The sequence below is a fragment of the Pelodiscus sinensis genome, chromosome 26 (genome assembly GCF_052426305.1).
Source record: "Pelodiscus sinensis isolate ZL-2025 chromosome 26, ASM5242630v1, whole genome shotgun sequence".
Lineage (NCBI taxonomy): Eukaryota > Metazoa > Chordata > Testudines > Trionychidae > Pelodiscus > Pelodiscus sinensis.
In genome coordinates, this window is record NC_143077.1 from 2517014 (window position 1) to 2536795 (window position 19782).

Consider the following 19782-nt stretch of genomic DNA (forward strand, 5'->3'; position numbering starts at 1 on the left):
CTCCCCACCCAGGCCGGCTGCTGCTGGCAGGCTGTAGCGTGGGTGCCCACAAACAGGCAGGGACGTGACCCGTACGTGGTTACATAAGCTCCTCGTTCATTCCGAGAAAGGGAGGGAGGAGGGAAAACGCCGCGGTACATTTTCATTGCACCTTTCGTCGTAATGGGTCCCAGAGCGCGTTGCCGGCTCTATCGGCACTGGATTCAGGCTGCCGACTGTCAAGCAGCAGCCGTCTCTGGGGGACAGTAGCATGAACAGAGGCTGTCCAAACAAACGACTTCTATCCCCCAAAGGAAACCGCGCTTCCAAATTGAGCACACAGGCAGCTGCCGGCAGCAGGAAAGAAGAAGGACTATTAATGTCACACAATCCCCAGGATGGGCCAGCTCTCCCAAACTGTAGTGGAGAAGCCAGGCCTGACGTTGTACACCACTCTACCCATCTCAAGGCAGAACTACATGGTGGTATCAATGGGGAGTTACGCTTCCTATAGCCCGACACTGTAAAACCTCTGCCAACGCCGCACACGGGGAGCGCACCGACGACCTACCCGACGCGAACTCCTGCCTCGCCAGGCCAGGCCCTCTGTGGGTGTAAATCCGCACAGCGCCACTGGCTTACTGCAGCTGTGCCGAGTCACACGAGACCAGGACCTGACCCTTTGGATATAAAAAAGACCCACTGCTTGTCTCTGCCCACTCACAATCTTTACAAATTCTTCCCGTTTCAGTCCCTCACGTCTCAGCACCCGTGCGGTTGATTGGATAGCTCCCCGCGAGGTGGGTCAGTTTCCCTTTCTGGTTCTAGCCAGTCGCCCTTTTAATGGAACGCCCTCCCCTTGCAGCCAGGTTTCTAAGGCAACAGGCAAATATTTCAATTGTAAAATAAATAACAGGGTTCCGAAGGAAGTTAAAACAATGGATCCTGTTTGGTTCTGTTCCTATTTACAAACTCACCTCCCCCCCCCCCCGCATCCCTCCTCTCGTTTCTGTACAAGTCTGACGTTTTGACCCTCCGGAGAGCGCGGGCTGCAGTTAGTCTGCCAGGGAAGCAGAGGTTTTATCTTCCCGTTTGGGGACACCAAGAGCCAAGTCCACCGGTGCCGGTGCCTGCACTCCAGCAAAGAGCTCTGTCCCCCCTCCGGAGCCTCCAGAATGCCACGATGCCCCCACGCTCCAGCCTGCTCTTGCCTCCAACAAGTCAGGGGCACCACTCGTATGGCGGCAGCAGGCAGAGGTCTGACTCAGACAGCAGACCTGGCCCGCTGGGCTTTGGGCTTGCAGGGACGAGGTGGGTTCCACCATCAAATCCAGAACACAACAGGTCTCCATCCTTTGACTCCTGTGACGTGTCCCCGAGGTTCCCAGCCCCTGCCACGTGGCTCAGACTGGTTAGCTCCTCACCATGCCGCGGTACAAAGCTTTCAGTGGGCCTCGGAGCTACTGCCTGCTTCCTAGCCGCTGCCATGTTCTCGCTCACCTTGCAGCGCCCCCCGCCACAGTCTAGGGCAGGGCTACTCAGCTTTGGAAGCCCCGGGGCCTCACTGATACAGCACATGCCAAAGGCTGCAACTTACGTGTGGTTGCATAGACATGCAAATATACGCAACTAGCTTCTTTCACACTGACAGGCACAAATACAAAGATTAAGGCAAGACGACACCACACGCACGCCCCATTTAAGTCAGTTCTGCTGATATTAATCAAATGCAATATTGACCCCATTTCCACCCATATGACAGCACTTAATGAGCATGACAGTCCAGGAATTTAACTACTCAAACACATAGCAACCAAAGGCCGCTATATTGACTACTTTTTTGTTTGGCTCCCACCCACGGGCCATGTGTTGAGCCCCGCGTAAACCCAAACCGCACCGCAGACCGCAAACAAACGGGCGTGTTGAGTAGCCCTGATCTAGGGTTTTAATGGTAATCGCAGCCAACACACCAGGGCAGCTTAGACACAGCTCAGAGAAAGGGGCTGATAGAACAGGAGACAGGCCTATCGAGGAGGTACAAATGAGATAAAACCCCAGGAATCCTACCAGAGAGGAGCCACTCTCTGATCATCAATTCTCCTGCTTGGAGTGTTATTGGAACCTGGCTCTTCTATGGCATCTTTCATCCGCTGATCTCAAAGCATCTTACAATCAATTAATGTTGCTCCCATTTTATAGAAGGGGAAATTGAAGCACAGAGAAGTGAAGTGACGTGCCATAGGTTATTCAGCTAACCAGAAGCAGAGCCAGGAACAGACCTCAGTACCAGACCAGCACCCTATCCATTGGACAACACCGCCTCGTCTAGGATTAACAAAAAGAGAAACCTCAGATACGTATTATGAACGATATTTTCCATCTTTATTTAATGCATGTGGAAAAGAAGAAAACACGGTTCTTAATATTCGTACCATTTTGCAGGTGACACATTTTGATTCACATAATTACTGCAGCAGCATTTGATCCACCTGAGGTAATTCACAAGAGGGGTTTCTGAACGTTTCACCCAAGGGGCGTGATTTTCCCCTCACCTATCTGAAACGATTGCAATGCAGTTCAGCCACTCAAAGTGCATGGGGTGCTGGTAGGGCCAGAGAGGGTCTAGGCTGCAAGAGAGGTGGCGTGTGGAAGGCTTCTGGGGAGAAGTGCACGTTGAGAAGGGATCTGAAGGGCAGAGGGGGATCTGTCAAAAGGGCAGCTGCTAAGCCTCACCCCCCATCTGCTTCTGTCCAATCAGTTTTCTAGGTTCCAGAAGTGGTCCTAGAGCAGCCAGGTGCCCCGTCCGTTCTCCATGGCAAGTTCTAGGCCAGGCGGCCCGGGCTCTGGATTCCATGGCTAGCTCAGCCAGGGCCTCCGGTCTTCAGGTTCCAGCGTGAATTCTGGACCAGTGAGGGCTCCACGTCTCTGGATCCCACCATCAGCTGCATGATTCACACGTGCCTCCCCCAGAGTTATTCAAGGTGCTGATTTAAGGAGAAGCTACTTCCTGGCTGGTCCGGAGGGCGCCCTGCCAGCCACGTGGGCTGGGCCTGCAGACAGTGCCCCTAAAGGCTGGAGATGCAGAGAGGCGCCTCTGGAATCACCGCGTCACCGATGCCTTCCAGGAGGTTACTCCAGCGATCAAAGTCTTCCTCCAGCTCTGCGTGGGGAAGGGAGGACAGAGGGGTCTCCAGGCTTCCTGTGCAGCTGGCAGGCTCAGCCCCCCGGAGCTCTGAGCTGACAACGGCTGGAGCCGCTGCCTGCGTAGCCCCCCCAGCCCACACGGCTACGCTGAAGACAGGCCTGGGCTTTGTCTGGTCAGAGGGAGCTGAGGGACTTGTACAAAGAACCCACGGTCCTAACTGTGACGGCACGTTGGGGGTTCCCCGTCTCCTGCACCCCGAAATGGCACAAACAGACTGTACCAGCCAGTGGAATTGAGGGTGGTTTATTGCTCCTCCAGCACAGCGCAGCACAGATGTAATCTGGTTACAGGAACTGGGCTAGGATGCCTCAGGCCCCCTTGAGATGGGGGAGACTGGGCCCCTAAAACTCCAGCTCCTCTAACTAGGCTGTCTCATCCATCCTCACCGACAGCCACCAACCAACTAACCCACTTCCAGCCCTGCCCCCCAGCCAGGGCCGCATTCACCTTCCTTTGTTCCTCTCCATGGGGGGTGTCTGGCCACTGGTTCAACAAGTTTGGCATTACCTCTGCCTAGCGAGGTTTTCCCTGCTGGGTCTTGCTCCAGACAGCAGAGGTCACCACAGCCCAGCAAGTACCCCCACTACGTCACACTAACACAGGGTGGGGCGGGGCTTGATGTTTAAGGAAGCCCTGCCCCCTCCCTGCATCCGTGTGGCTTGCCCGCCCAGCAGGAGTCTTGGCTGCTCAGAGGGAGACTCTCCGTGGGCGATGCGGGTGGCATAGCCTAGGCAGCGGGCTTGGCAGCCACCCCTGTGAGACAGGGCAGCCACCCCTCCCCACTTACAGCTGGGGAACCCTAGGCATAAATGGCGGTGATGTGACCTGCCCCCATCCGCAAAGCGAGCAGCTGGCAGCCCCATGCCAACTCCATTAGACCCGGCGGTTTTGCCTTTAACTCTGGCACCAAGCAGAGCGGAAGGCTCCTGCTGAACAAAGCCCAACAGGGGCTGTTACTCGCCCTCTAGGCCCGTCGCAGGCATGGCCGGTTCTCCCCAGAGCCCCGCACCCATCTGCATGGTCACCTCCCAAGCAGCACGCCCCCCTCTGCGAGCAGCCCCTGCTCCAAACCACCAGCCCCTCCCGCCAAGGAGGGTGGAGCCTCAGCTCCGACATGGGGGGGTCAGAACCACCCCAACAGAAAACATTTCCCCCCTCGCGCCGTACCCAGATGTTTCTGCAGGAAGGCAAGTGCCGCCTTGCAGGTGACGTCCAAGCCCATGTACGGGTCCAGGGCGCCTCTGGTCTGGAACACTCGGTTCAGGAGATTCCCCGCCAGAAAGGTGAAGTCGGTCTGACTCTGATGCACCGAGCCCCTGGGCAAGGGAGAAGGAACGAGTCCTTTGGGCCGGGGTGAAGAGCCCTCCCCAACCACCGGGTCTCGCTGGCTCTACGGCCCTGGGCTGGTTCTACGCTGGGTTTGGGACTCCCCCACTGGTGCCTCAGGAACCACAGTACGGCTAAGACAGCCTGGCAGAAAAACACCAGTAGCCACGGGAGCTTCTTCGCCATGCTGGTATCCTCTGGGCAGAGCTCCCAAGCCCCCTGAAATCCAGGCCCCCGGGCGTTCGCCCTTGGAATGGGCACAGGACTCGGGCCCCAGCGCAGACAAGGCCCAAGTAACACAACCCACTGCCCACCTGACTCTCACAGCGCTCGGCCGCGTTCTCCACTGGCCACAAACGCACACAGCTCGGTACGCACGCACGCACGGCCCGCCCGAGAGCCACAGGAGCAAGCAGGCCCCGGCGGAGGGGAGCTCGGCCAGGGGCAGGCACGAGGGTGGGGAGTACCGAGGGAATCTGAAGGAGGGTTTCTTGGTGTAGGAGAAAAGGGAGGCCAAGGGGCAGCAAAAGGCAGAGTCTGCAGGGGGAAGGGGGAACTCCGAGGGAAGAGTGAGCACGGGAGACAGAGAAGGAAACAGGAGCAGGACTCTGGAGGCGTCCCAAGCGGAGGCAGGCAGAGGCTGCTGCCCCTTAGCACAGAGAGAGCAGCACTAGGGTAACAGTAACCCTGGGCGGTGTCCAAGCACGTCACAAGGGACAGTAAAGGTCCCGGCCCCCTTTGAAAAATGGAGAAACTGGGGCACCCAGCAGGGAGGTGACCTGCCAGCGTCACCCGGCAGGTCAATAGCAGAGCCGGGCTGAGCTCCTGGATCCCAGGCCATGGCCCCGCCCGGCGCGGACTCACAGGATGGTGATGATCTTGGTGTGGTTGTTTCTGGAGCGGAGTCTCTTCATCTTGGCGATGCTCTCTGCCGTCTGAAAGGTCTCCGTGTTGATGAACAGCACCGGCTTGGCCACCTTGGAGTAGAGCGCGTTCTCCAGAGGGAACATCCAGGCGTCAAGAGCCACAGCGCACCTGCAGGACAGACAGGAGGCCGCTCGCTGCTTACCGGCCCGGCTCTAGAGACGCATCCCCAGCTGGGGCCGAGTCCCTGCCGCAGGCTGTGCCTGGTGGACACGATACTCACTTAAAACAGTCCTCTTTAGCAAGGGCTAGAATTGCTGTTGCTCCTCCGAAAGAGTGACCCATTACAGCAACTCTAGTCAAATCCACGCTCTCCTGCAAGGGGGAGGAAAACCGTGAAGCAGCCAACCCCCCAGCCCAAAGCGCCCGCAGGGACAGTCGCTACCTCAGGAAAAGCCAACGTGCTACAGAGACTCTAAGCTGCATTCACAGATGTTCTAGGGCAGTGGTTCCCAACCGACAGCCTGCAGATGGGTGCCGGTCCGTGAACCGCTGGCTGCCAGGCTGCGGCGCCTGTGGCATCTGGGGGTGGGGCACACCGCCCAGCTCCTCCCCTTCTACGTAGCCGGAGTTGTGTACCTTAAGTCAGATTTCCAGGTCCAGCGTAGACCTGGCCTAGCGTTGTCTATGCTGGGGGTTAGGCTGGCATAGCTACACCTGTAGGGCTGTGCATTTTTTTTAAACACTATTGAGATCTGCAGCTACATCGAGGTTCATTTCCCGCATAGACCAGCTTGTAGAACGAAAGGGCTTGTACGCAATCCTGCAACCAGGGGAAGTCCCCAAGCAGCAGATGCAATTGCCGTTTAGAAGAGGCACCGGGCCAACCCCTGGAATGGGAGGGTGAAGGGAAGAGAAGTGCTTGTCTCTAGAGAACCCCTCTGGTCCGTCCAGGCACTTGTGGGGCCCTCTGCGTAAAAGCAAACATGCTGCGGAGGAGCTGGAAGAGATGCAATTAAAGGGGATTGAAGTGCTGGGTGGAGGGGAGGCTGCCGCTATTACTGGTGGGAGATGCTATGAAAATAACTGGCTGGCTCTCAGTGCAGCCCTGGGGGGGCTTCCATGAATGCCCCTGCAATCTGCCCCGCAATGGTCTGTCTGGAAGAGCTGGCTGGAGATACCTTCAGTGCAGACAAATCAAAGCCCCTGTGCAAGACATTGTTGACGGCCTTGCCGCTGGCGATGTCCTGCATGAGCCGGAGCCCTCGCACACACTCGTTGGCTCTTTGACGAACCTGTAACGAAAGTGCCCCCGGTTGAGTCTTTCCTGCAGAGCGGTCACCCGCACGGGGCGCGTGATACGGAGCAATCAGCTGCTCTCCTCAAACGTCCTTTGTCTAAGTTCAACACAGTGATCTGCACAGATTAGCGAGTCGAATGACTCCAAGTGACGTCAGTAAGTGTCATACCCCTGTAGGGACACACGGAAACATTCAGGGCAGGGTCTTGTGGGAGAAAAATCAAATAACTCCAATTGTGTCTAAGGGGGGATGGTGCAGGAAATCAAAACTCTCTAAAAGAAAACTGCTGAAAGGGTTAAAAGTTTTCCAGGCCTCTCTCCCTGTATCAGAGAGAAATCAAACTAACTTTAATCAAGACCCTTACAATGCCTCCTATCTCAAGTTCATGGATACTCCTAGTCTGTCACAATTTGTCATGTAAACCCTTATCTTTGTCAGTTTGCCTTGTAGACTCCTCCACTCAAGTTCTCATGTGGCTTTGTTCTGTAAAACTTACTTTTAGCACTCCTGGTGTGAACAGAAAGTCTCAGAGTACTTCTGCTGAGACTTTGATATGTTAAAGGAAACAATCAACAACTACTGTCTGAACATACTGTATAAAGAATCCCTGAAACTGTCTCTCAAGGCTGCTGCTGCTCACTCTGATAGCGGTCAGCCTGCATGCATAATAAAGTTTTCCTTCTAGGTTTCTCTCCTGCCTCACTGCTTTGACCTCCAGCCTTGGACCCTTCTGGGGGCTCTGTACCCCAGGGGAGCGAGATTTCCCCCACAGTCTCCTCTCACTTACGCCACTTTTACCTCTGTGGAACACCACTGACTGCAACAGGGTCACTCCTCACAGCGGGTACGTCTACACTTGCTCCCTCGTTCAAACTAGGGATGCAAATGTAGCCGACCGAAATTGCTAATGAAGCAGGGATTTAAATATCCTGCACTTCATTAGCATAATCTCGCCCACATGCTATTCCATTCAACAGCTCATTCGAACCAGGAAGTGCGCTCTGGGACTTGTTAGTTGGAATCAAACCCCTTGGTTCGAACTAACGTTACTTCTCCCGGGGTTTGATTCGAACTAACGCGTCCCGGAGAGCACTTCCTGGCTCGAATCAGCTGTTGAGCGGAATAGCACGTGGCCAAGATTATGCTAATGAAGCACCGGATATTTAAATCCTGCGCTTCATTAGCAATTTCGGTCGGCTACATTTGCATCCCTAGTTTGAACTAGGGAGCAAGTGTAGACGTACCCTTACACTGCTTCACATGAGCATAAAACCAGGCCTCTGAGACTTGCCCAGGACCTCGAGAGGTCGAGGCCAGTCCCCTGCCCTCACGGCAGGACCAAGCACCATCTACACCATCCCTGAAAGGCGTCTTTCCAACCTGCTCTTCAATATCTCCAGTGATGGAGATTCCACAACCCCCGTAACCAATTTATTCCAGCATTTAACCATCCTGACAGGCAGGAAGTTTTTCCTAATGTCCAACCTCAACCTCCCTTGCTGAAGTTTAAGCCCGTTGCTTCTTGTCCTGTCATCAGAGACCAAGGAGAACAATTTTTCTCCCTCCTCCTTGTAGCATCCTTTTACATACTTGAAAACCACCATCATGTCCCCTCTCAGTCTCCTCCTTTCCAAACTAAACAAGCCCAGTTCTTTCAGTCTTCCCTCATGTTCTCTAGACCTTGAATCATTCTTGTTGCTCTTCTCTGGACCCTCTCCAATTTCTCCACATCTTTCTTGAAATGTGTTGTCCGGAACTGGACACAATACTCCAGTTGAGGCCTAATCAGCGCAGAGTAGAGAGGAAGAATGACTCCTCCTGTCTTGCTCACAACACACCTGTTAATGCAGCCCAGAATCATGTTTGATTTTTTTAGAACAGCATCACGCTGTTGACTCATATTTACCTTGTGGTCCACTATGACTCCTAGATCCCTTTCTGCAGGACTCCTCCTAGACTGCCGCTTCCCATTCTGTATGTGTGGCACGGATTGTTCCTCCCTAAGTGGAGCACTTTGCATTTGTCCTTATTAAACTTCATCCTCAGACCATTTCTCCAGTTTATCCAGATCAGTTTGAATTATGACCTTATCCTCCAAAACAGTCGCAACTCCTCCCAGCTTGGTATCATCTGCACACTTAATAAGCGTACTTTCTATACCAATATCTAAATTGTTGACGAAAGTATTGAGCAGAACCAGTCCCAAAACAGACCCCTGCAGAACCCAACTTATTATGCCCTTCCAGCATCACTGTGAACCATTAATAACTCAGCACCTTGAGTATTCTGGGATGCATTTCATCAAGCCCTGGTGACTTGCAGACATCTCACTTTTAGAAGTCATTTTTAACTTGTTCTTTTTTAATTGTATCTTCTAAAGCTACCCCCTTGCCACTAGCATTCACTATGTTAGGCATTCCTTCATCAGACCTCTTGGTGAAGACCAAAACAAAGAAGTCATTAAGCACCTCTGCCATTTCCAAGTTTCCTGTTATTGTTTCTCCCTCCTCACTGAGTAATGGGCCTAACTCTAACCTTGGTTTCCTCTTGCTTCTAATATATTTATAGAAAGTCTTCTTGTTACCCTTTATGTCTCTAGCAAGTTTGAGCTCGTTTTGTGCCTTTGTCTTTCTAATCTTGCCCCTGCATTCCCGTGTTATTTTCTTATATTCATCCTTTGGCAATTTGTTCTAGTTTCCACTTTTTATATGACTCCTTTTTGATTTTTGATCATGCAAGACCTTCTGGTTAAGCCAAGCTGGTCTTTTGCCAAACTTTCTATCTTTCCTACGCAGTGGAATAGTTTGCTTTTGGGCCCTTAATAAAGTCCCTTTGAAAAACTGCCAACTCTCTTCAGTTGTTTTTTCCCTTAGCCTTGCTTCCCATGGGACCTTACCTACCAGCTCTCTGAGTTCACTAAAATCTGCCTTCCTGAAATCCATTGTCTCTATTCTGCTGTTCTCCCTTCTACCATTCCTTAGAATCACGAACTCTATGATTTCATGATCACTTTCACTCAAGCTGCCTTCCATGTTCAAATTCTCAACCAGTTCCTCCCTATTTGTTAAAATCAAATCTAGAACAGCTTCCCCCCAGTAGCTTTTTCAACCTTCTGAAATAAAAAATTGTCTTCAATGCTGTCATGATCATGAGGGTTAGCCAGCAGCCTGGGGACTAAGGGGTTAACTATGTCCCTTACCTAAGCCAGGTAGAGTCAGCCAATAGGAATGCAGGTAGGAATTTCAAACTGGGACAAAGGAATTTTTGTGTTTCTCTCTCCTTTGTCCCTGGGCAGTTTCTCCCCAGCTACTGAGGGAGACTGTCTCCCTCCAAGAATAGACTCTTCACTATCTGTAAGTAGGGAAAGGTTTAGATAAATCTGTTAGGTTTTACTGTTTTATGGTTTGGGAAATGGGATGTGATGTCTGTGCATTTTTTAAAATGGGTTTTGCTCTCCTTTGTAATTAAGTCTTGGCCCACGGTGGGGTTTCTCCCATGAGTATATTCCTTTGTGACTTTTCCATCTAGTCATGATGCTTGCAACAGGAATATTGTAGTGATAATAAAAGTTCTTTCTCTTTTCCTTTATTAACCTGGTATTGGTTAATCTACCCGGGCGAGTAGATTGACTAATTTGTCGAGCCCTGCTCATCGTCATCATCATCATCAACAACCATGGGTTCAGACCCGTTGGTGTCCAATGCCTCCCTCACTATTTCCTTCCAACAGTTTCTATAGACTAGCTCTGCACCAATCTACTATGTCATCTCCCCATTCTCTGGGGGGTCTGCCTCTCCTATTCGGACCATCCATTATGCCAAATACCAGGATCTTCACTTTTCACTCGTCGTTCATTCTGCAGATATGCCCAAATAGCTGTAGCTTCCGCTGTATAACCTTCTGCAGTAGGTTCTCTTTCAGCTGTATCTTCCTATATAATTCCTCATTGGCGACCTTCTGCATCCATCCTATTCTCAGGATTTTTCTATAACAACTCCTCTCGAATGCCAGCATCCTTCTCTTTGAATCTTTCATTATCACCCATGTCTCACATCCGTACAACATGCTGCTAAATATACACGTTTTCAAGACACTCAGCTTCGTTCCTAAGCTAATCGCTTTACTTGTAAACATTGTTAATTACCTGTTATTACAAGTAAACATCACAGATTCCTAAAACAGAAATGAGGTGGGGGACTCAGAGCAGCACTGGAAACCGCATTTAATCCAGTTTTTTAAAAGCAGGATGCATTTCAAGTTGCCATTGTCATTTTAAATGGCGCAGAAATCGATAGTTGGAGCCCCTACCAGGGAACTTTCCTACATGCTTGGGGTGAGCAGGCAATTGGAGTTGTTATGCCAGTCCAAAACAGCAACGGGAGAAATCTCATAAGAAGTTAAAGGCCAGAGTGCAGACAAGCGCCTGAAAGTTTGGAGGCCCATCTGACACTTAGCTCAGTCTCTCTTGGTTGCAGAACTAAGCCGGAAACAAAAACAGGTACCCAAGAGCATTCAGGTAATTTTCTATTTCCAGTGAAGCAGGAAAAACCAGGCGTGCTGCCCTTTGCCTTGGCCTGAACACAGACACAGAGGGTGCGTCTAAACCGCACCGTAGCTTAAGAGAGGATATGCAATTTGCGTAGCTCAAATCTTATTTCAATCTTATTTCAAAATAGCTTGGTGACAAATTTTGAAATAACCTGCTATTCCGAAACATCCCTTACTTCTCGTGGAATAAGGCTTACAGACGCTGGAATAGCGAACCCTGTGTATTTCGAAATAATGGGCTTGCTGTGATGACGCAGGATAGCTATTTCGGGATACTCTGGAATCCCGAAATAGCGCAGCAGTGGAAACGTAGCCAGAGAGGCCTGCAAAAGCGTGAAAGGCAACGTAGTAAACTGAATGGTTCAGCTGGGATCTGGTTTCCTGGGGTGCTGGGTTGAGAGGCTCACTGGCTCCCCTCCAAAGTGACGTGAGCACAGAAAATGTTCATAGAACACGGCCCCTCCCTGTGCTGAGCTGGTCTGCAGACTCCACTGCCGCCACTGCTCTGGCTTCACACTTCCAAGCTTTTCTTTGCAACTACGACTGCACTTTTGTAAAGGAAAAGAGATTCTAGTATCACGTGACCCTGGCATCATCATGTGACCCTCCACACATGCCCATTGTGCATATGCCTTAAACTCAATTCAGGTGCCATGGATTTTGCCCTGTCTGCCAGCCCCACCCGTCCTGGCCCTCCGCTCATACCTGTGGGTTTCGAACGTGAAATTCCTTCTGCCCTTCTTGGACCCTTCGAAACGGGATCCACTCCTCCTGCAGTGCAGCCTCCAGGGAATCGGACTCCCCAGCCTCTGCCTTGCAAAAGTACGTTGCACAGGCAGACTGGTCCCTGGGGGAGGAGCAGGGCAGCACAGTTAAGCCACTGAGCGGCAGCCGCTCACTGGACACACGAGGCATGCAAGGGAACCGGGGGGCTTTGTTAGCTGAACCAAATGCTAACTAGCCCCACTTCCGAGACCAGCCCAGAGACCGCTGCCGAGTACGAGGAGGACACGTCACATCCCGAGTCTGCTGAACCACTCATCACCCAGGAAACCAAGTACGCGAGGGAAGGGGGCGGCTGAGCAGCGGGCAGTGGACTGCAGCAGGCTGTTCCGAAGGGGACGCCACTCACCTGTGCTCCAGCGCCATCACCAGCAAGCCCCGGGAGGCCATTTCCACGCACACAGCCGAGTACACGGTTCTGAAACACAGGGAGGCAAAGGGAAAGCAGAATGAGGCTCGATCCTGCGACTCGTGCAGAGCAACCCCCCTCCCCCCGCTAATGGCCGTTGAAGGCCAAGGCACTAAGCGCCTCTGGGCGCTGCTCCACAAGCCTCCCTGTCGGAGAGACAGGAGCTGAGCTGATGCTTGTTGGCTAACGTTACCTGTTAAACTCTGAAGCCGCCTCCCCGGGAGTGAGTCTGCCAGCCCCTGCCAGCCCGGCTCCCGGGGAGGTGGCTTCGCTGTGGGCCACGCAGTAGAAGGGTTATTTAAGCAGCAGAGCTCGCGGTGCGTGTAACCGTGGAGACTTTCAACAGTCACCGTTTTAAGCGACCTTTGACCTTGCAATCTGAGCCCAGCCCCGGAGCAGGGGAGTCCTGGGTTCTAACCCCAGCTCTGACACGGACTCCACCACTGGGACCTGCAGAGTCACTGCGCCCTCTTTCTACAGCCCCCCCCCGTGACCGCCGCAGGCGCTCAGCACTTCTGGCAGGGGACGCACCGAAAGGCCAGGAGCTAGAAAATGGGGAGGATACCACCCGGTGCAGAGAGCACAGGCCACTGTCTGGACAGCCCGCTGAAGATGAAAAACGCCAAGTGTTACTATTACTAATCCCACTAGACGTGGAGACGCTGCGTGCGCAGGGGCTGAGTGTTTGGGAAAGCTGCCTCGCCAAGAGATCTCTTAGACTGTCTCTTGACGGAAGTGGGGGGGGAGCCCCATTGCTTGAACCATTTAAAACTAGATTAGACAAAGTGGCAAGGAATCTGTAGGAGTGAACAAGCTTCCACTGCCCAGCAGGCTTGGGATGGTCCAATCCGTGTGTGCGTCTGCAGTATCCCGGAGTGACTGTACACGGCCCGAGCGAGGCACTAAGCCATTGCTACCGTGCTACACGTGGACTTACAGCGGGCGTCAGCGGCTCTGACAGCCGGGGTCCACAGGCTCTCATCCTACGAGAGCCGAGCTCTTGCGGCCAATGCCATTGCACCCCCCCGCTCCTGGGCTTTTCTGGGCGGCGGGTGGGAGAGGAGGGTTGTAATGAGCCTGGGCGCTTTTCACCTCAAGGTCATCAGTCTAAGTCCAGGGAAGTGGGCCAAAGCGGACCTATCGCCTGCTGGCGTGAAAAACCGGTGTGGGCGTCTGGCTGGCTCCTCGCGGGAGCTGAGCACGCCGCAAAAGCCAGGATGACAATGGGCAACAACGGACCCCCACGGCTGGCTGTCCCAGGACCGAGACTCGGCACAGAACCGGCCATGGACACTGAGCTCTGGTCTCTTCCCTGGAGACGGTCCCTCTCAAACAGGCGAAGATGCAGATTCCACGGCTGATTGACACCAGCTGAGGATCGGGCCCACTGGCCGAGCCCCTGCTCTGTGCACGGAGAACTCCAGCTTCCAGGGCTGCAAGCCTGGCATCTTTCAAAGCCTTCCCGCCCTTTGCCGGAGCCTTGCTGGGGGTGGGATGGGATCTGGGCCAGCCTCAGCCTGGGAGCCAGCGGCTCTTTAGCCAGTGCCGGGGCAGAAATGGCCAACAAGCCCCACCCTCGGCCCTGTGGCTGGCCTGCGTGTCAAGCAGGCCCTCGTTGACCATCCTAGTGGTGCTGCAGGAGAGGCAGCCGGCGACGGTGAACGCGCCCGGGCACAGGGGGCGGACGTGAGGCCGAGGCTCTTACCGAAAGGCTCCCAGGCCATGGGAGAATATGATCAGCGGGTACCCGCTGCCACGTGACTTCAAAGGCCCGTTCCAGCTCACGGGCACCCTGTGGGACCCTGCCAGAAGAAGAGAGAGAGCCGAGCTGCCTTAGGGCGAAAGGTCTGAGTCCTGTGCTGTAGGGCCAGTGCGGCTGCAGGGGAGCCCCCGGGCTCTCCTTGGGTCTGGGGGTCTTCAGCATCCTGCCCCCCTCACCATGTAATCCTCTGTACCCCGGGTTCGACCGGGAGAGGAGGGAGCATCTTCCCAGGCCCTCCCAATTTCCTGGGCAGAGACAGCTTCTAAGCACTCTTCACCCAACGCACCCTGCCGCCCCGCTGAAATGCAGCCACCTCTGGAGCGCAGGACAGCAGCCAAGCACTGCGGAGCCCAGGCAAACATCCGCACCCCAGTGCCAGCCCTAACTCCTAGAACCCCCCAGCCCTCCACTACCCTCCAGCGCCAGCCACTGACCACGGAGTCCCCTGCACCTACCCACACCCAGTGCCAGCCCCCCACTGAGCCCCCCAGTGCCAGCCCCCAATGCAAACACTTGAGTGCCAGCCCCCCACCACCAGAGCCCCCAGTGCCAGCCCCGTTTCCAGAGCCCCCCAGCACCCTACCCTCCCAGTGACAGCCCCCAATATTAGCCCCATCCGCAGAACTCCCCCAGTGCCAGCCCCCCACCTCTTACAGACCCCCACCCCAAGAGGCCCCCAGCACTACCTTTGACCCTGAAGCCCCCCCCCCCGCATCTAGCTCTGTGCTGCCAGTGCAGCGATCTGCTCTTCTGTGTCCGGGAGACCCCGCCCCTGCCCAGTGCTGGTTGGCTGAGAGGTGGGGCAGGACACGCCTCTCCCAACAGCTGTGGCGGGAGGGGAGGCGCTGGGTACCCCAGCCCCGGCTCCCAGAGCCTGGCAGTCGGGAAGCACTGCTCAGCTAGCACGGACGGGGGGGCGCGAGGGGTGTGACGCACCCCCGCACAGTCCTCCATGGGGCTGATTCCGGCACATTGCCCCAGCCTCCTCCCCTGCGCTGGCTGACCAAGGGAAGGCTGGGGCTGATTCCCTCCTTCCCCAGGAGTGAGGCCAGGAGGCCGGGCTGGGCCTCGCTCCTGGGGGAAGAGGCCTTCCCCCGGCCGGCCGGAGCAGGCTTACTTGGGGACCGTGGGGGGCGTTCACACCCTTGCGGTCCACATTTACACAGGAAGCCCCCTCACCCCCCAATTCCTGCGTACGGGCTGAGGGGACCGTTCTGGCAGCAGGTGGAGTCCGGGCAGCCCCGGGGGGGTGAGCTCTATCTGAGGCCATCAGCTCCCTCACCGAAGGTCACGCTGAGCAGCGGGGTGCACCACTTCCTGTTCAGGTTGATGTAGTCAGCCAGCCCCTGGCAGTACTCATAGCGCGGGATCCAGAGAGGCTGCTCTGCCCCCTCCTGGGGAAGGCAGGGGTAAAACAACCGGAAGAAAAGCCCCTAAAGAAGAGAAGGGACGATTGCGGCAGGAATATCGCAGGCGAGACACATCCCATCTCACCTCGGGCCGAGCAGCCTCTGCTGTGTATCGGGGGGTCTGTCTGTCAGTACGATCAAGACGCCTCCTAAAGGCCCCCCAAGTCCCCACACCGCTTCCTCTTATCCTCACGTAAAGCAAGGCCGGGTGCGGTTGTGCCAGGGAAACAGGAAGTGCCCGGAATGGGATTGCGTCTCATCAAACTAAACAGAAAACAGACAGAACCACCCGACAGGTGAAGGGGCTGGCTGGGGCGTGCCTCCTCCCTCCGCGACTGCTCCAGCCCTGAGCTGCCCCCTCCCAGGTGCCCTTCAGGGAGGGCGGGGGCTACAGCCCTTCCCCTGAACTCATACAGGGACATTGCTGGCTGCTCCCCTTTGGCAGGGAGCGAAGGGAAAGTGCCCAGTTTGCTGCATTCCTCACTCTGGCTGGGCAGTGCAGGGGGCAAATGAACCTGGACCTGCCCCAGCCGGGGGACACGCACCCATCCCCCGGCTGCAGCGGCAGGGGCAGGGACTACGCTGCAATGCGGCCGTAGCACAGGAAGTCTTGGTGCCCCGGTGTGCTACTGTCACACAAGCAAACCCCTTCTGGGACGCCACAGGAAGCAAGCTCATTGCAGCCACTTAAACACAGCTCAGTGCAGCTGTCCCCCGGGTTCCCTGCACGTCCTGTCCTGTTCGTAGCATTGGGAATGGGCCCTGATCCCAGCTGTGGTGCAGCCCAAGGCAGCGACCGGGCAGGCTCCGGTTTGCAGGACCCGAGCTCGCCCCCCGCGTGCCCTGGGCTCAAGCCAGGGTTAGCTGGGCAAAACCTGGCTTTCCCTCTCGGGGCCTGGCCTTTGCACACATGCTGCTCTATCCATGGCTGGCCAATGGCTGCAGGAAGGGGGGCAAAGCCTCCGTGAAGCCGAGACCTCGGACCGCGAGCCCTGCGAGGCAGGGACACAGCTCGCTGCCCAGCCGCGAGGCGCCGCGCACAGTCGTGCTTAGTAAAGAAGAACTGGAGCCATGTGCAATGGCAGCCTAACGGGGCTCAAGAGGCAGTTTGATTGGGTGGGGGACGAGATGATGGGATTTGCCCCTCTGGCAGGAGAAAGACTCAGTGCCCCAGGAAGTCCTGGGTCCGGTCTTATAGTCCTTTGCCCAGTGGAAGGAGAAGGAAAGAATCCAGTGGAGTCAGCAGGAAACATGCAGCTGAAATTGCCTCGCTCACATGCCTCACCCCAGCCAGTCCTCACACTGACCTTGAGTCACGGAGCAGGCAACCGCAAGGGCCAGCTGCTGCATACGCAGGGCTTGGCGCAAGAGCAGTTCCAGGAAAACAAACCATCCAACACAGGCAGCACCTCCCTAAACCGGGACTCCGCTGGCAACATCCATGGTTCAGCATGTTCCTGGACGAGAGCGCCCGGAGCAGGAGGGCCAGCAGCTGGGAGCCTGGAGCAGCTCGGCAAGTCTGCTAGCAGCAGGGCCGCAGCAGCCTGGGCAGCAGCGGTGTTGGGGCAGCCTGGGTGGCAGCCCAGCAGTGGAGCTAGGACCATGGCAGCCCAGGAGGGGAAGCCTGGCAGCAGGGCTGAGGCTGCACCAGCCCGACTGGGCAGCATGTCACCCAGCAGTGGAGCCAAGTTGGGGCCCAGGCTGAAGGAGCCGGCAGCAGGGAGGGGTAGAGGGCTGGTGTCAGGGGACCTCTCGTTCTCTGGCAAATTCCCTCATCAGGGACCAGTCAGGTCCCGAGTGTGCCGGACCAGCGAGGTCCAACCTGTAGCTTGAAACACCATTGCCCTCCTATCTGCTGATCCCGTGTCACGCTGGCACAGCTAGTGAGACGCAAACCCCGAACCGCAAACGGTGCTCAGAACTGTACCTTCCGGTTGTGGCCCACCATCACATCCGTGCAGCCCACCCGGTGAGGTCCTTTCCCATGGGGCAGCCCGAGGGACTGTGCTCCCCCCATGCCTTCCAGAGCAGCAGACAGCACCTAGAAAGCAAGAGGGGAGGTTGCAATGCTAGAGCTGTTACTCCCAGCTGGTGAGACAGAACCAGTTAATCTCATTTCCTTCATCAGTTTCCTGTTGATCAAAGCCACTCACCACTGTCCAGCCTGCTGGACTCTGAGGGCTGCATATCACTGGCTGGCAATCTTAGCTCTTAGGCAACCAGAGCAGAAAAGTAAGCAAGATTTTATCCAAAAGGCCCTTGCTACAACCTAGTGTGACCGGAAGCTGGGCTTTTGACTCCCAGAATTGTTATGGGCAACAGAAAGTATTTGTTCCAGCAGGGTGCAAAGAAAGTCTGCACTCCGGTTTGCAGTCACTGACTCATTGTGGGATGTCAGCTCAATCATCTTTCTCCATGATTCACCTCCACAAAGTACTTTCAGATCCTCCAGTGAGAGAAAATGCAAGCGCAAAGTATTATTACTGAGCCCTAGTGCCAGAGAACTGAGAGATGGACGCGACTCCCATCCATCACTGCAGAGCAGCTGAAGAGCCAGTTCTGCTAGGCTCCTAAAGATGTACACGGACACTAAGCAGGATTCAGAAAGATGCCCAAGGCTCTAGTCCTCAAAAGTGTTTAGGAGCTTATTGGTTTCCATGGGAGTTAGGCTCCTTTCAGGGTCTGGACCTTGGTGCCTAACTCCCACCAAGCGGCACACCACTGTTCCCTAGAGTGCATGTTCTAGCCGCTGTCCAGTCTCTGAGCAAAGGGGCTTTCGCCACTTCGAGGCTGCTTAGAACGATGGCTAATGTTCCAGCAGGATTTGGCCTGCAACCAGGGCCAGGCAAAGCCCCGATCCCTCTCTCCTCACTCAGCCAAGCAGGGCTTGTGCACTCTGGTGGCTCGGCAGGGCAACAGCTTGTGTGAACCTGCTTTTTGGTGGAGTTTTAGCTGCATCCCAGCAGTTCCCAACCTTTCCCAGATGGGGACCCATTTTGACAATTCAAGAAGACTTGGTGACCCAGGGCAATTCAAAAGTGGGAGGGGGGTAGATGTGGGGGGGCAGAGACACCTAGGGAGACACTCGGTGACCCTTTTGAAATGTAATGGCGACCCAGCTGTGGAAACCCTGAAATTCTAGACACTGAACTCACAGAAACTTTACACCAACCAATGCCCTGCCCCGGCGGCTGTGTACTGCGGCAGGTGCCTCGCGCGCCGTTTAAACCCCAGTCTCACACTCAGGACAATGGTGACGAAGTCTGCAGGGGGGGGCCCAGGACGAGAACAGGAGGCAACGGGTGACAAACTGGCCTTGGGTTTGGGGTTTACATGGGATGACACCAGGGAGGCTGGCGAAGGAGGCGCGAGGCTCCCAGAACCAGGCTGGAGTGAGAACCCGCGGCTCTGACCCAGCCGCCCATGCCAGGCTCCTCGCTGCCGACACAAGGCAGGGGCACGATCCCAGCATGGCTGGGGGGAAACCGAGGCACCGTGCGGGGCAGGGACCTGCCCAGGTCTGCACAGCAGCTGGAAGCAGAGCCCCAGTGCAGCCAGGCCAGCCCCTCCCCCACCGGCTGCCCCCCCACCTGCCGCCTCCGGCCCGACCCCAACGCGGCTCCCTCCTCCTAGAGCCCCCCTCCCGCCCCTCTGGCGCCTGAGCCCAGCGGAGCCAGCAGGGGGCGCCCAAGGGGCGGGGGAAGAGCCCACCCAGAGCTCAGCGCGGCGACACCTACCTGGGGTCCCGCCAAGGCGAGAGCAGCCCGGTGCATCCTGGGACATGTAGTGTTCTGGCCACGCCCAGTGCGAGGCGTCCCCTGCGGGAGGGAGGGGACGCTCCCCGCGGCCTGCCCCGCCCCAGCACTACAACTCCCAGCGCTCCCCGCGGCCTGCCCCGCCCCAGCACTACAACTCCCAGCGCTCCCCGCGGCCTGCCCCCCCAGCACTACAACTCCCAGCGCTCCCCGCGGCCTGCCCCCCCAGCACTACAACTCCCAGCGCTCCCCGCGGCCTGCCCCCCCCCCCCCCAGCACTACAACTCCCAGCGCTCCCCGCGGCCTGGCCTGTCTGCCTCCCCCCAACTCCAGGGAGTCTCCCTGTCTCTCCTGGGGGCGGGGGCAGGGAGTTCACGGGCTGGAGCAGGCTGGGCCCCAGGGCTCCTGGGTTCCCCTCCTGGCTCCCCCGGGGCGCTCAGA

The 19782-nt window shown here is 56.0% G+C and overlaps 1 protein-coding gene across 2 annotated transcripts; it reads right to left on the minus strand.

Annotated features, from left to right (window-relative positions):
• Positions 1-990: 990 nt before the first annotated feature.
• PAFAH2 (platelet activating factor acetylhydrolase 2) lies at positions 991-19432 on the minus strand. 2 transcript variants are annotated; one of them, XM_075909059.2, is made up of 11 exons: positions 19324-19428; positions 17514-17627; positions 15460-15610; positions 14121-14217; positions 12356-12424; positions 11929-12070; positions 6556-6669; positions 5658-5749; positions 5375-5545; positions 4352-4500; positions 995-3139 (listed from the first exon to the last, which is right to left on the minus strand). In XM_075909059.2, exons 1-11 carry the CDS (start codon positions 19357-19359, stop codon positions 3045-3047), a joined length of 1230 nt encoding a protein of 409 aa, XP_075765174.2. In that variant the 5' UTR covers positions 19360-19428; the 3' UTR covers positions 995-3044. The 2 variants fall into 2 exon arrangements, with proteins under 2 accessions (XP_075765175.2, XP_075765174.2); XM_075909060.2 differs by lacking the exon at positions 15460-15610 and having other exon boundaries at positions 991-3139; positions 19324-19432.
• Between the last annotated feature and the right edge of the window lie 350 nt (positions 19433-19782).

Bases quoted from the DNA above. Each gene is read 5' to 3' on its own strand.
- PAFAH2 (XM_075909059.2), bottom strand. From the start codon at position 19,359: ATGCACCGGGCTGCTCTCGCCTTGGCGGGACCCCAG. The intron at 17,628-19,323 runs GTAGGTGTCGCC...CTTGCTTTCTAG, and splicing joins TCGCCTTGGCGGGACCCCAG to GTGCTGTCTGCTGCTCTGGA. The intron at 14,218-15,459 runs GTGAGGGAGCTG...TTCTTCTGGCAG, and splicing joins GCTGCTCAGCGTGACCTTCG to GGTCCCACAGGGTGCCCGTG.